This window comes from Chiroxiphia lanceolata, chromosome 1 (assembly GCF_009829145.1).
Source record: "Chiroxiphia lanceolata isolate bChiLan1 chromosome 1, bChiLan1.pri, whole genome shotgun sequence".
In the NCBI taxonomy this organism is placed as follows: Eukaryota; Metazoa; Chordata; class Aves; order Passeriformes; family Pipridae; genus Chiroxiphia; species Chiroxiphia lanceolata.
The window spans coordinates 35,518,376-35,530,834 of NC_045637.1; the positions used below are offsets into that span (position 1 = coordinate 35,518,376).

At 40.2% G+C, this 12,459-nt stretch overlaps 1 protein-coding gene across 3 annotated transcripts in view; it reads left to right on the forward strand.

The window, feature by feature from the left end:
- Window positions 1-310: 310 nt before the first annotated feature.
- Window positions 311-12,459, forward strand: part of ARFGEF1 (ADP ribosylation factor guanine nucleotide exchange factor 1) — a 90,353-nt gene continuing 78,204 nt past the window's right edge. Inside the window, exon 1 of one of the 3 annotated variants that reach the window (XM_032683597.1) lies at window positions 311-969. In XM_032683597.1, the coding sequence (XP_032539488.1) occupies window positions 846-969 (124 nt within the window). In that variant the 5' untranslated portion in view covers window positions 311-845. The remainder of the gene's footprint in view (window positions 970-12,459) is intronic. The other 2 variants (XM_032683588.1, XM_032683607.1) reach the window with 2 other exon arrangements.

Sequence of the window (12,459 nt, forward strand, 5' to 3'; positions counted from 1 at the left end):
GCGCTCCTCCCTCCCGCGGGGGCTGCTCCCCGCTCGCTGCGCCCGGGAGCCGGAGCCCTGGGCGCTTCTCGTCACGGGAGGCGGCGGCCGGGGAAGGACAACAGCTCCTCTCCGAGGGAGACCCCTTGCCCCAGCCCCGGAGGAGTCCGCCCTTCAGGGGAAGGTGTCGAATCCCGGGGGAACCTTCTTCTTCCTTCTCCCCCTCCTCCTAGCGCTGGTGGCCCGGAAGGGAAGTCCTGCCCCTCCTCCTTATCCAGCTCCCAGGTGGCAGCAGCCATCCCCGTGCCGCCCTCTCCGCTGCCTCCCGCGGATCCGCTCCACCTGTAGCGCGGCCGCGGGGCGGGCAGAAGGCGAGTGCCCCCCGCCCTCTCGCTCCCCTCCGCCCGCCCTCCCTCCCGGGACACGGCCGCCGCTTCCTCCCGCTCCGGCTGCGGCCCTGACGTCGCTTCCTTCCAACATGGCGAGGGCAGGTTGTTGCTGCGGCCGCCGCCGCCGCTGCTGCTGCCGCCGGTGCTGATGGAGGCGGGCGCGGGCCGGGGGCGGCTCGGGGACTGACGGGCGCCGTCCGCGCACACACGCAGCAGGGGCGGGGGAGGAGAAGGGAGGAGAAGGCTTCGTCCTCCCTCAGCCGCGGGGTTTGGCTGTCGGCGCTGCCCGGGCCCACTCCAGCCTCCCCCGGGGGAGCCGCCGAGCGGGCGTCGGGGCGCCCTCCGAGGGAGCCCTTCCCTCGTGCCCGCCGCGGCCCCTGGCAGCGCTCCCGACGGGAGCGGCCGGTGCCCTGCTCTCTCTTCCTCACCCCACCCTCCTCCTCCGCCTCCTCCTCTTCTCACGGCTCGATCGCGCCCATGTATGAAGGGAAGAAGACGAAAAACATGTTTCTGACCCGGGCCCTGGAGAAGATCCTGGCCGACAAGGAGGTGAAGAAGGCGCATCACTCCCAGCTGCGCAAAGCATGCGAGGTGGCCTTAGGTGAGGCGCAGCCCGGGCGGGAAGGGAAGGGGCGGCCAGAGGTCGGGGTGCGCTCCGGGGGCCGCTTTCCCTGTGCGTGTTTGTGTTACGGGGGGGCTGTGGATCCTCTGGGGGGACGAGGCAGAGGGAAGTGAGGCTGCGGGCTGAGCCGTGGCACAGGTCTGCGTCGTGCTGCAGAGCCCCACAGGCCCCCGGCGGTGTGTGTGTGCTCTGGGCTGCGGGCGAGCATCGCCGGGAGCGGCCCCTCCGCACAGGGCCCCGCGCTGACAGCGGCGGCGAGGGCGCTGCGGCGCCCGGCGGGTCCTCCTCCTCCTCCTCCTTCTCCCCGCTCGCAGGATGAATAGGCAGAGAGGGAGCTGAGCTGAGCTGACCTGGAAGCAGACGGCCGGCGGGGAGGGAGCAGGTGACAGGCAGCGGTGGGGGAGGAGGGACGGGTGAGGAAGCCGGGGTGGCAGAGAGCAGAGACAATGACACCGGGCCACGTCGGGAGCTGGTGGCCCTTCGCAGCCGGAAGGAAGGCTAGAGAGGGAGAGGATGGTCCGGGAGATGTGCCAAGGAGAGCCTTGACCGAGTCGTTCCTGGTGGAGAAACAACTGATGGGGAAGGGGGTTTCCTTCGTGCATGTCAGAGCTGGAGCGACCACGGAAGATCACACAATTGTTGGGGTTGGAAGGGACTTCTGGAGATCATCTAGTCCAGCCCCCCATGTTGTTGGATTCCCAAGAAGTGGGAACATTTGCCTGCCTCGGGCCGAAGGAGGGGTATTGGGTTTGTAGTGCAGCTGCGTCAGCACTACCTTGTCTGGGAGCGTGAGGGAAGTACCAGTGCTGGATAGTACAAAGCACATGTACACATCCAATAACAGGCAGCGTGAAAGGACAGCTTGGGCTTCACAGTTCTGACATGACAATTACAGGCAGGGCTTGAACCTCTGTGGCAAAATATGGACATATTTGCTGGAAGACTTCTGGAGAAAGACCTGGTGTATTTAAATAATACATAAATGGATTATGCCCCTCCCTTTCTGGTGTAATTGTTTCTGGGCTTGGAGATAATTATCTTGACTTTGTACGGGAATACTATTTGTTTAAATGGATTTGTTTGAAGAGATAACACGAAGCTGAAACTTGCTTGTTTTAAAAATGAATATAAGTAATTTCATGCTGGTTTTTTTGTCATTCAATTAATTTGTCTTTTATAGTACTTAAAAAAAAAACAACCAAAAAAAGAACAATCCTCTTCTTTTTTTCTTTTTCTGTAAAAGACCCTGACAGATCGAGGGCAGCAATAACCGTAGTTCAGCTATTTATTTCTTAAAAATTAAAATTGATCAGAAAGAGTTTTTCCCTTACGTTTTTCATTTGTCACTAGAATAGTGACAATAGTAGTCTTATGATTTATGCAGGTGAGATTAAACTGGTAATCCTTTGGCCGTTCCATTGACATGAGACTGTGCATTCAATTTAGAAATACAGCGGAGAAACTTTTGGTTTTTTATTGTTAAACTAAATTTATATCTAGCCTGCATGTCATCCGTAGAATTAGATATTGACATTAATCTTGTGTTTCTGCTGTACTTTATTTCAGTAGCTTGATCTGTCTTAAGTATCATCCAGATCCCTCCAAGCATAGCTCCATCCAGTGTTTTACACAGATTATAAAACAAGCCCTCTAGACTCTACAGCCTGCATCTAATGTCTTGTAAACTGAGACCCCCAAGCACACATCCCAGTGATTTCTGTCCTACAACTTCATTGAAACCTTTTCCTATGGATCTGATCATGTGATTGGGACCTTAATAGGAAAACAATATGATGTGGATATAAAAGCCATTGAAGCAGAAAAGAAGACATACAAGATTGTGTATATTACCTAAGTATATAGGAGGGCTTCATGAACTTGAAAAATATCAGACATGATCTTAATTAACAGAGTCTTACTGAAATAAACTTTTTTCAGTTGTGGCACAACAAAGTATAGTTGGTGATTTTAAATGTAGTGTGGTCCATTGTCTGGTTTTGTGTGTGATAGACTCCAAATTCAGAAGTGCCAATATGTAACTCTTGAGTAGTGCTCATGTCTAGCTATAAAAAACTTTTCAGGGAAAAGTAGGTATCATTCTTATTTCACATGTGGGGCAACTGGTTGAGAAAGCTGAGCTGAGATTTTCATAGCATTTCATAGTTTTGCAAGTAGGGTGCACATGTTGTGCTCTGTCCATCTAACTCCTCATCTGTTGGAGACTCCTCTTCAACTGGACGCTTCTTTGCCACCTTAAGCAAGGAGTACAGACTTTTTATTCCTGAGAAATTGCTTTATTTTGGAGAGCAACAACATTAATGATAAAACATTAGTAAAATAGTAGTTTAGAGTTAAATTCAATTTGGTGTTAAATCTGGCAAAGTCTGACTTTACAGTTTTATTGGATTTTCTTTTAGTGGTTGTTAAATAAAAAGATAACTTTGAAAAATCATGGCAGTAATTACACATCTTCAAATCAACACCTTTTTTTCAGTCTGAATATTTAGTTGATTGGTCTTCACTGAAATTATCTGATTTATACAAAACTCAGCCATTAAAGTCTTTTTTTTCCCAATTGCATGTCTGTAGTAAAATGTTGCTTATTAGTAGTATGTCAGATATTCTAAGTAGTAGTTGTTACTAATCCAGGCTCTTTTTTATTTCATTTTTTGAAATATTTTCTTTTTTTTTCCTAAATCCACTATTTACATTGTCTGTATAAGATCCTATTGAAGTATTTGAGAAATGAGCAAGCACTGACCAGAAATACGGTATTCCTGTACAATAGGCAAACAAATTGCAACTCTGCTTTTTAGACTGAGTATTTAAGAATATTTTATTTTAAGAATCTTTTTTTTAAAGAATCTTTAAGAATATCCTTTTGTCATTTTTAATCTCCATATATTTTCTTATAAATCTGTGCTGTTGCACTTAATTGTGTTAAGATTATACATCATTTATTTTTGGTTTACAAATTCTTAGATAAAAAAAAGCCTGCAACATTCCTGGTGTATGTTACTGTGACAGTCTGACCTCTGAGCAGGTGTTAAAATGAGATTCTTCTAGTATGACCACTTTTGTAGTCTATTAGAAGATAAGAAAGCAAAATATGAATTAAGTATTGCAACCTGAATTATAGATGTTCTTTGGCTTTTTAACAGGGATGAAATTAAGCCTGATACTTGCAGTATCCTGTGTTTGATGATTCACAAGATTGTCTGGATTAATACAGAACAGTGGACTCCGAGTTTAATGGTTTTTTTCATGTAATGTTGTCCTTTCTGAAAGATATTCTCTCTGTGTAGAAAACATAACATTTCTTTAGTCACTTAATGTAATAGAGCTAATTTAGAACTTCATGTTGTTTATTTGCATAGCAACAGCTCTTAATCTTCGTAAGGAATGAGTTTATCCTTAAAATTGTCCACTTGCAGAAAGCATTAGGCAGCAAGCTGTCAGCAGGATTAGATTTAAAAGCTGCTTTCCAGTGAGTTACCTCCGCTGCTGTTTCTGTATTGGTTTTCAGCCATATTACAGTATAGGAAACTTTACTGTAAACACACTGCGTTTACATAATCCATGAAAGGTTTTGGGGGGCAAAAGATCCTCATCTGAACATAAAGTTTTTAGTAGACTGAACAAAACTTGCTAGTGCTTTGTGTCAGAATCTGGAGTGTGCATTTATCTGCCTGGAAAGGTGATTTCATAGGACCAAACTAAGCAAACCATAATCCCCTGCTTGTATAAAAGCTGCTAATTCAACTACAAATTGGGACTGAAGCAACTCTTCTATAAAACTCCCAACTTCAAGTGATGTAAAACAATGTGGATATGTACCTAGTACGTGCTTCAAAGAAAAGTGTGCAAGTGCTTCTTGGAGTTCTTGGAACTCCCAACCAAAGAGGCCTGGAACTGAAAGGTTCTTTAGCACTCCTTGGGTTATTTTAGTCTGTCATGCAAGGATCCTGCTGAATGATGTAGGTCTCATGCAGTGTAAAAGTAACAGCTCCGTTCAGTTTGTGCTGCCATTACGTGCATGTGTAGGAAGATGAGGTAGCAGGATATAATTAAGCAGTGGATCTTAGGTTTTGTGAAAACAGGTAACATTTGGAGTAGGACTTACCCAGGGGTGGGAAGGTTAACAGTCAGTACTGAAGTGCATCTACATGTTGGAAATGCTGGGTGCATTGGAAAATACCTTCCTAAACTATGATGGAAAGGTAAAAATACATTTTGAAGACCATTATCATGTTACTGCACTGAAATTAATTTTATTGGAGAAGTTGAGAATGAGTGTAATTTGGATAGTGATGCTCTTGGTAGGCTGCCTTCCCATCTTTCATGAGAACTAGTTGTCCTTTTTTAGAATCCAAAGGTCAGAATTTTTGATGCCTTTGCTGAATACAAAGAGATCTGTACCATTGTCTGTTGTCTGCATGTGCTAAGGGCATGTATTTTCACAATATATGTCACTATTGTCCATAGACAATTTATTTTCTGGTTGTAATTGTTCTTCTGAAACATTTATCTTTAAGTAAGCAAGGAAGATAAATGGACACTTCTTGCTAGTAAAACCCAAGATGTATATTTAAAAAAAACCAACCAAACCACTAAAAGTTACAACTGCCATTCCCTCCTCTTGCTTGCTTTGCTAAGCTTGGGGTTTAACTAGCAGGCTTTCAGTCTCATCTACTTTTGCAAAGATTTAAAACTTGACTTGGTAACAGTAAGTTTGGGTGACCCCATAAACTGCTTTCCAGGTTGCCTTCTGCGTTTGACGTGTAAGGTACTGTTTATATAGAATTTATGGGGCTAATTTAAGAAAAGTTGTGTATAGTGGGAATTTTTATTGTTTAAAATGCAATCAGATCTTGGCTATACAGAATGGTAATGCTGATGAGCTTCTTCGAGAAAGGGGATGGTTGGCAGCGTGCATGTAAGAACGCATTTGTAGAAAACAAGGTGGATTGTATCTTGGTTGGAAAAATGTTAATGGATAATGAGTATCAAATACTTGGGTTTTGTCTTGGAAGATAAAAATGGTATTTCTTTCAGGTGTAACTTTGACTTCATTCTGAAATATGTATTCGGTTAAAGCCTTTGGTATTTTGAATTTTAGCATCGATTTTCACTATCTTTTAAAATTTAATTTCGAAAGACTTCAACATATTTTTGTGACACAGGACAGCTTTTAAATACCTCTGTTCTGCTGCATATTTTAGAGCTCTAACTGGAATGTTGAAGCTTAAAATGAGAAGTTGTTGCTTTGTGACCAGGATGCATCTGTTTCTTCCAAGAACTATCTTTGCTGTTTCGTGGGGTTTTGTTCTAGCTCATTTTTCTTTCTGCACACTTCCAGTGTATTACTGCTGTAATTGTCATCTTTTAATTTCTTCCCTTAGTTCTTGTCTCCGGTTAACCACTGTGTCATTCATTCAGGATGTCAACAGTGTCCGTTCTTGGGAGTCTTCTTCACATATAGTTGAAAAAAAAAAAAAATTAGCTTGACTGTTGACATCAGGTGAACATTCCAGACCTCTTCTGGAATCCTTCAGGGAACAACTGGTATTGAGATAGTATTTTGATACCTTGTTAAATATGTTCACTTGTGTAGTTTTCAGGAAGGATTGTCACATGGGTGTTCATAGAGAGGGAGCATCAGCCAGTCATATTCTAGTCAGCCTCTCTTCCCTGTTCTTGGCAAACATCCTAGCTGAAATCACGGACTTATAAAGAGCTAGATGAGGAAGGCTTGTCTTTTTTGGGGGCACCCAGCCGTCAGTTTGGGTGTTTTATTGGTGTTGATACTTTTATCGGGTTGTTGATTAGTTTGCACTTTAAACAAACGCAGCAAGGAAGTGAGACCAGCGAACTTGTACGTGACTCTCATTCAATTCTGTAACAGCCAGCCCTAAATTGGTGAATTGAGTGGGCAGGGAAAAGGAGTTTCACGTTTCCTGCATCCAGACGAAAGCTTTCCTGTGTGACGTGTAAATTCGTGGTTTGCAGAGAGAAAATACTTTGGTCTAGGAAAGACAGCTCCTGTCGGTAGAGGATCATAGGCTGAAAGGACTTGGGAAACACAGCTCTGCAGAATTCAAGAAAGGAGGGAAGGTACCAAGCAAACAGAGTTGAGTAAGAGGTGTGATAATTTTCATCTGTTAAAGAAGGCAGAACTCTATTGTGTGTGTCTGAAAGCCAAAAATAATGTGTTATAGCTGTGTTAGTCGGATGCATACAGACCAAGAAGTATTCTGCGTGTAGCTTAGTTAACCTCTGGTTCATTTCCATAAGTAAATAGTAAAAGAAACTATAGGTTACTCTTAGGCAAACCAGACCTTTAAGAAAAATCACATACCTACGAAAAGTCTCCAAACAATCAGGGAAAACATAAAATACTTCTGTGGGACTTCATAGAAAGATGATATTGTACAAATGGTATGTGGTGTTCCTATGAAAAACATCTAATGTCAGAATCTAAAATTAAGAAAATAAACAAAACCCCAAACCAAATAAACAACACCTAGCCTATATGTTTTATAGATACCTTTATGGAACACAGGAAAATGTTAAATAAAAATCTGTTTTGAGGGGTAAGGCGTAGATGATACTTGTTATATGATACTCTCCATTTTGAGCATAGATGTAAAGAGATGCTAAAAATAGGCCTGTGAAGACCCGAGAGTTTGAAATATCTGGCACAATTCTCTTATTGATTTCTAATCAATCATAGGATGCCAAGACAATTCTAAAGGGTTGGAAGACATCAGCTACTGTGCCAGCATTGTTACAAGTATGAATAGAAATGACCTATGTAATTTCTTGTGTATTGGCCTGATGTTGATCCCAGGCAAAGAGGTGGAGTGACTGATACATGATATGAGTAAGAACAAAACTGATAGTCAACAAAGTATTGAGAAAGGTTAAAGAAAAAAAAAAAGGCAGACCCTCTACAGTTTTGAGGTTTTCAGCACATTTTAGTCTTCTGTAAATCCTGCATTCTTCAGTTCTTAATTTTATGTGATGAGTAACAGTAAAAATTGCCAAACTGTTAAAAAAAGACTTGATAAAATTTCATTTGAGTTGATAAATATTGACAAATTTGGCGTGGGATTTTTGTTTGGTTTGGTTTGGTTTTAGTTTTGTTCCCCTTCCTCTTTCTTCATGTTGCTTCTTTCCAGTCCACACTTGATCTTAGCTTTTAGGAATTCTTCTTGGTGTTGGAGATTTTGCTTGGTTTCCTTCAGGGGTTTCTGGGCTTGGTGTTGTTGGCTGTTTTTCTTTAATTTAAAGTTTTAAATTTTATTTTTAGTGTGGATGTATTAGTAGATGATGAAATTTCAGTTGGGAAGCCGGATTTCTTAAAAGAACTTGAAGCCTTGAGGATGCTGAGCTCTTAGTACGATGCTGTAGTCAAGAGCAATGTGGAAGCTTGGGAATGTGGAGCTTATACTAACTCTACCTAATACAGCTTATAGCTGTTTTATCATGCATGGGTGGGTTTTTTGGTTTTTGTCCGAGCTTTTTATTTTAGAACTGTATACATGCTTTAATAGCAGAACTAAATTATTTCCAAAACTAAGAGTGTCTTTTAATAAGATGTTTAGATCATGATTGGTCTGGACATTTTTTTTTTTTCTCTTTTGAAGTGATTTTATTTCAGAATGTTTCATTTCTTTCCTCTCCCTGCATTCCTGGTACTCTATCTTGTATGCTCATGGGGTATCAGATTGCACAGTTATTGACGTTATGGTATTTAATCCTTGTTTTTGTTCAGATGGATCATGTCTGCTCTCCTGTGTTCTTCAGTCTTCTTCATTTCATGCTTTTCTTATGTCAGAAGAATTATATTTTAAAGATAATTGAAAATACTCACCATTGAGATAAATGGGTTTATTCAAACTCTTTTCTGTCTACTCAAAGGGAGATAGGTTTCAAAAAGATAATCCATTAATAATACGAATTCTACATGTACTGTCTTTAGCACTTGCTGTGCTAAAGATAATAATCTTGAACAGGTTTTGTAATGTTATTCCTTCTTTTCATTTAGAAATAAAAATGTAATTAGGTTTGTAAATATTTCATGTCAAGAGATTTTAGCCAGTGTTGGATACAGGAGTGTTTTACTGCTTTTTTTTTTTTTCATCTTGAAGTACATGTGTGACTCCTGAATGTCAGTTAGCATTGCACTTAGTTGTTAGGAATGTTTGAATGACCAGCATGCTTCAATATTGCACTGTGCAGCTTTGCAGTTTGAGAGATACTAGGGGGGAGATATTTTTAGACTTTGAAATTGAGATAAAAATATCGAGGTTTACTGAAGATGTTAAATAGCATTTTATACTACAGGGCTTGTATATTATGAGGTACACTCTCAGAGTTTCAAATCTGTAAATTAAAAATAAGTAATGCGCCACTGGTGTGATTTCTTTGGTAGCTTCCTATCATGTTTTAATTTTAGTAATGTGCTAAAGATTAACACAGATATTTGCACAAAACAGTGTACTTTTGATGCAGGTTGCAAGCATAAACTAATGGGAGTGCCCTTTCAAATGAAGATTTTTTTTTTTTTCTAAAGTATGGTTCTGTTGCATGTAAAACTAACACCTCTACATGCCTGGCAAGTGACCTTGCAGGTGCTAACAGTGTGTAGAAAGGTCTGGGTGTTACTGTTGCATGGACTGAGCAGCTGGCATAAAATCACTGGGCTTTTTCTGCAACTCAGGAAAGCTGGAAAATGCAGCCTTAACTTGGCTTGCTTCATTTGGCTAATGACTGTGACGTTTGCAAGAATGCTGTACTGGATCCTGTGTGGTGTATGGGGAAGTAGATAGGAATAAATTAACCTCTGGTTTTATTACTTTGAAATGGAAACAGAGTTTTATAACCTTAAGTAAAATTGTTGGAATAGGACAGCTGCAGCATTTGCATGAAAGTTTGAAAGCTGGATAAAAACCGTCTAAGTGTCTGAGAAGTATGATTAAAATTTTCTTCACCTGCAGCGAAATGAGACACTTCGATGTTTTCCACTTGCGATTTAAGACATGACACTTTATTTTGTGTGATTATGTCTGCATAATTATGCATATAAATAGATCTCGAATGCCTGGAAATTTTTCTGCAAAGAGAACTAGTTTTCTTTAAAATTGTACCTAACACTGGGGAAAACAGATTGTGATGGTCAACAATGTTTGCAGAAGCTTCAGATTTGTATCTTACATGCAGAAAAGAAGACAAGAGGAGCTAAGTTTGACCTCCATCCCTGAGTCTTGCTCAAAACCAAATCTGCGTTCAAATTATTAACAGTCTTTTACATTGAAGGAAGAGCGTTACTTGGACCGTGTTATCCTTGTTCACCACCTTATCACATGAAAGCAGAAGCTGTTGTCTGTCTGGTTGCTGTCCAGTGTTTCAGTGATGAACTTGAGGCAGGTGACAGGTTCTTTGACTGACTGTTGTTGTTTATAACAGCTTTTATTTAACCACGTGTCCTAAAATGCTCTTAAAGAACAAGTAGAAGAGGCACAATCTCAGTGCAGTGGAAAGTATAAGTACTTACTGCTAAATAGAAATTATATTGTTAAATAGAAGAATTTGTGTAGTTAATGCAAATAAATTTTTTCGTAATAGTTTATTATGAACTATGGATCCAGTGGATCCAGTAAATATGGAACTGAATGCCTTAAATTCTTCACACTTTGGTAAGCAGTGGTAAAAGAAGCACTTAGTAGCACAGTTTGCAGCATGGATGGAGTTAACAATATTGTGTAGTGGTGATCTTTGTAGCCTTCCACTTGTCTTCTTATTGGCACGTGAGAAAAGAAAAAATAGTTGTCACATGAGTAGTTGTATTAATTTATGTGGTCTAAACTTTTCTCAAAAAATTTCATGGATGTAAATAAAGGAACAAGGAGAATTAGTGTTTCATTGTATTAATAATCTAATGCATATGTACTGTATTGAAAGAAGCCACACTGGAGATTTCAAAGTACTTCAGTACTCATATTATTACTTCTTTTGTTCTTTCAAGAATCTTAGTCTGAGCTGCTTTCTATAGCAGAATTTAATGGAGAAATCAGGACTTTAGTGATCACCTTGAAAGTTTCATTTGAAACATCTCACATCAGGACTTCAGATTTAAAGTTTGAGCTTTCTGTTACAAATACAAACTTTTGTGTGGGTGAAAATTACAAATTTGATATGGTTGTAACCTTTTTGAGGGGCATACCATAGACATGAAAATAAACTTAAGTCCATACTTCTTTGTTATCCTTTCTTTTTCTGCTGTCAAATATAACTTGATGAATTTTATAGACACACATTAAATTGTGGTCTGCCTATCTTCTTGTAGCTGGAAAAGATAATGATTGTCTTACAATTCAGAGCTACAACAGGAGGGAAGTGGCTTAATGCTCTTGTATTTAGTAGTGTAATTCATATATAGACTTACATGTGACCTTTAAAGTTTTAGTACTTGAAATGGATAAAAGTCTTGCAGTGTCATGTATTTTGTTGCTTTTGAAGTTACTGCAGTGAGCAGGCTACTTAATGGGAGTATGTTGGGGGGTTTTTGCCATTTCTCAAGGTATAATGGACTTAAAAGTATCCTGTATTTAAGTCTGAAACAAAACTTAGTAATTTCCAACTTTTAAATTGCCTTTTAAACTACCCATTTACAAATGGGGGAAAAAAGGTACTCATCTACAGCAAGGATGGAGGTTAAAAATAAAGTGTAGATTTTTCCTCATATTATGAAGGGATCTTTTAAATTGATTCTGGCTGTTCTTAGAACTTAACACTGCACAAGATCTTACTGTCCTTGGTTGTGTCTTGTCTTTGACAAATCAGAGTTCTGATTGCTTGACAGAAAGGTGAATGAAACCTCATGGACATTGAAAATGTTATAGCAAATGCTTGTTCCTTTCATAAGGAAGATAAATGTTCATGCTTTTTGCAGGATGTGGGGAGGGTTACTACCCACAGTTTGATCAGTTTTAACTCCAGATTTTATTAAAAAATATTCTAGCAGCTAAAATAAATACCTACTTTGAGATAAATATGCTCAGATGGCTGGCTTAGAATAATCATATGCCAGGATTTCTTTTATTCCATGAGTCTGTTCTGTATGTATACTACACCTATTTAATATGTTGTATGCTTGTATTTGTGGAGGGCACAGCAGAGGTGTAATTACTTTTCTTACCCTGAATAAACTGTGAAACTTGTATGTAATAGTAATTTGTGGTTATACTTCAAAAATATATGGAATAAGGATGCATCATCACTGCTATGCATGTGTACTTACTCCTGAAAAATAATTTTTAAAGAAAAAAACAGGAATGTTTGAAGGATCATGTTACATGACAAAATGTTACTGAAGAGGTGGGCTGTGTGAAGAGGGGATGTGTAGCTTTTGTTTGTACTGCCAAATGATCCAGAAACAAGACTGAAAAACATAATGCCAGTCTT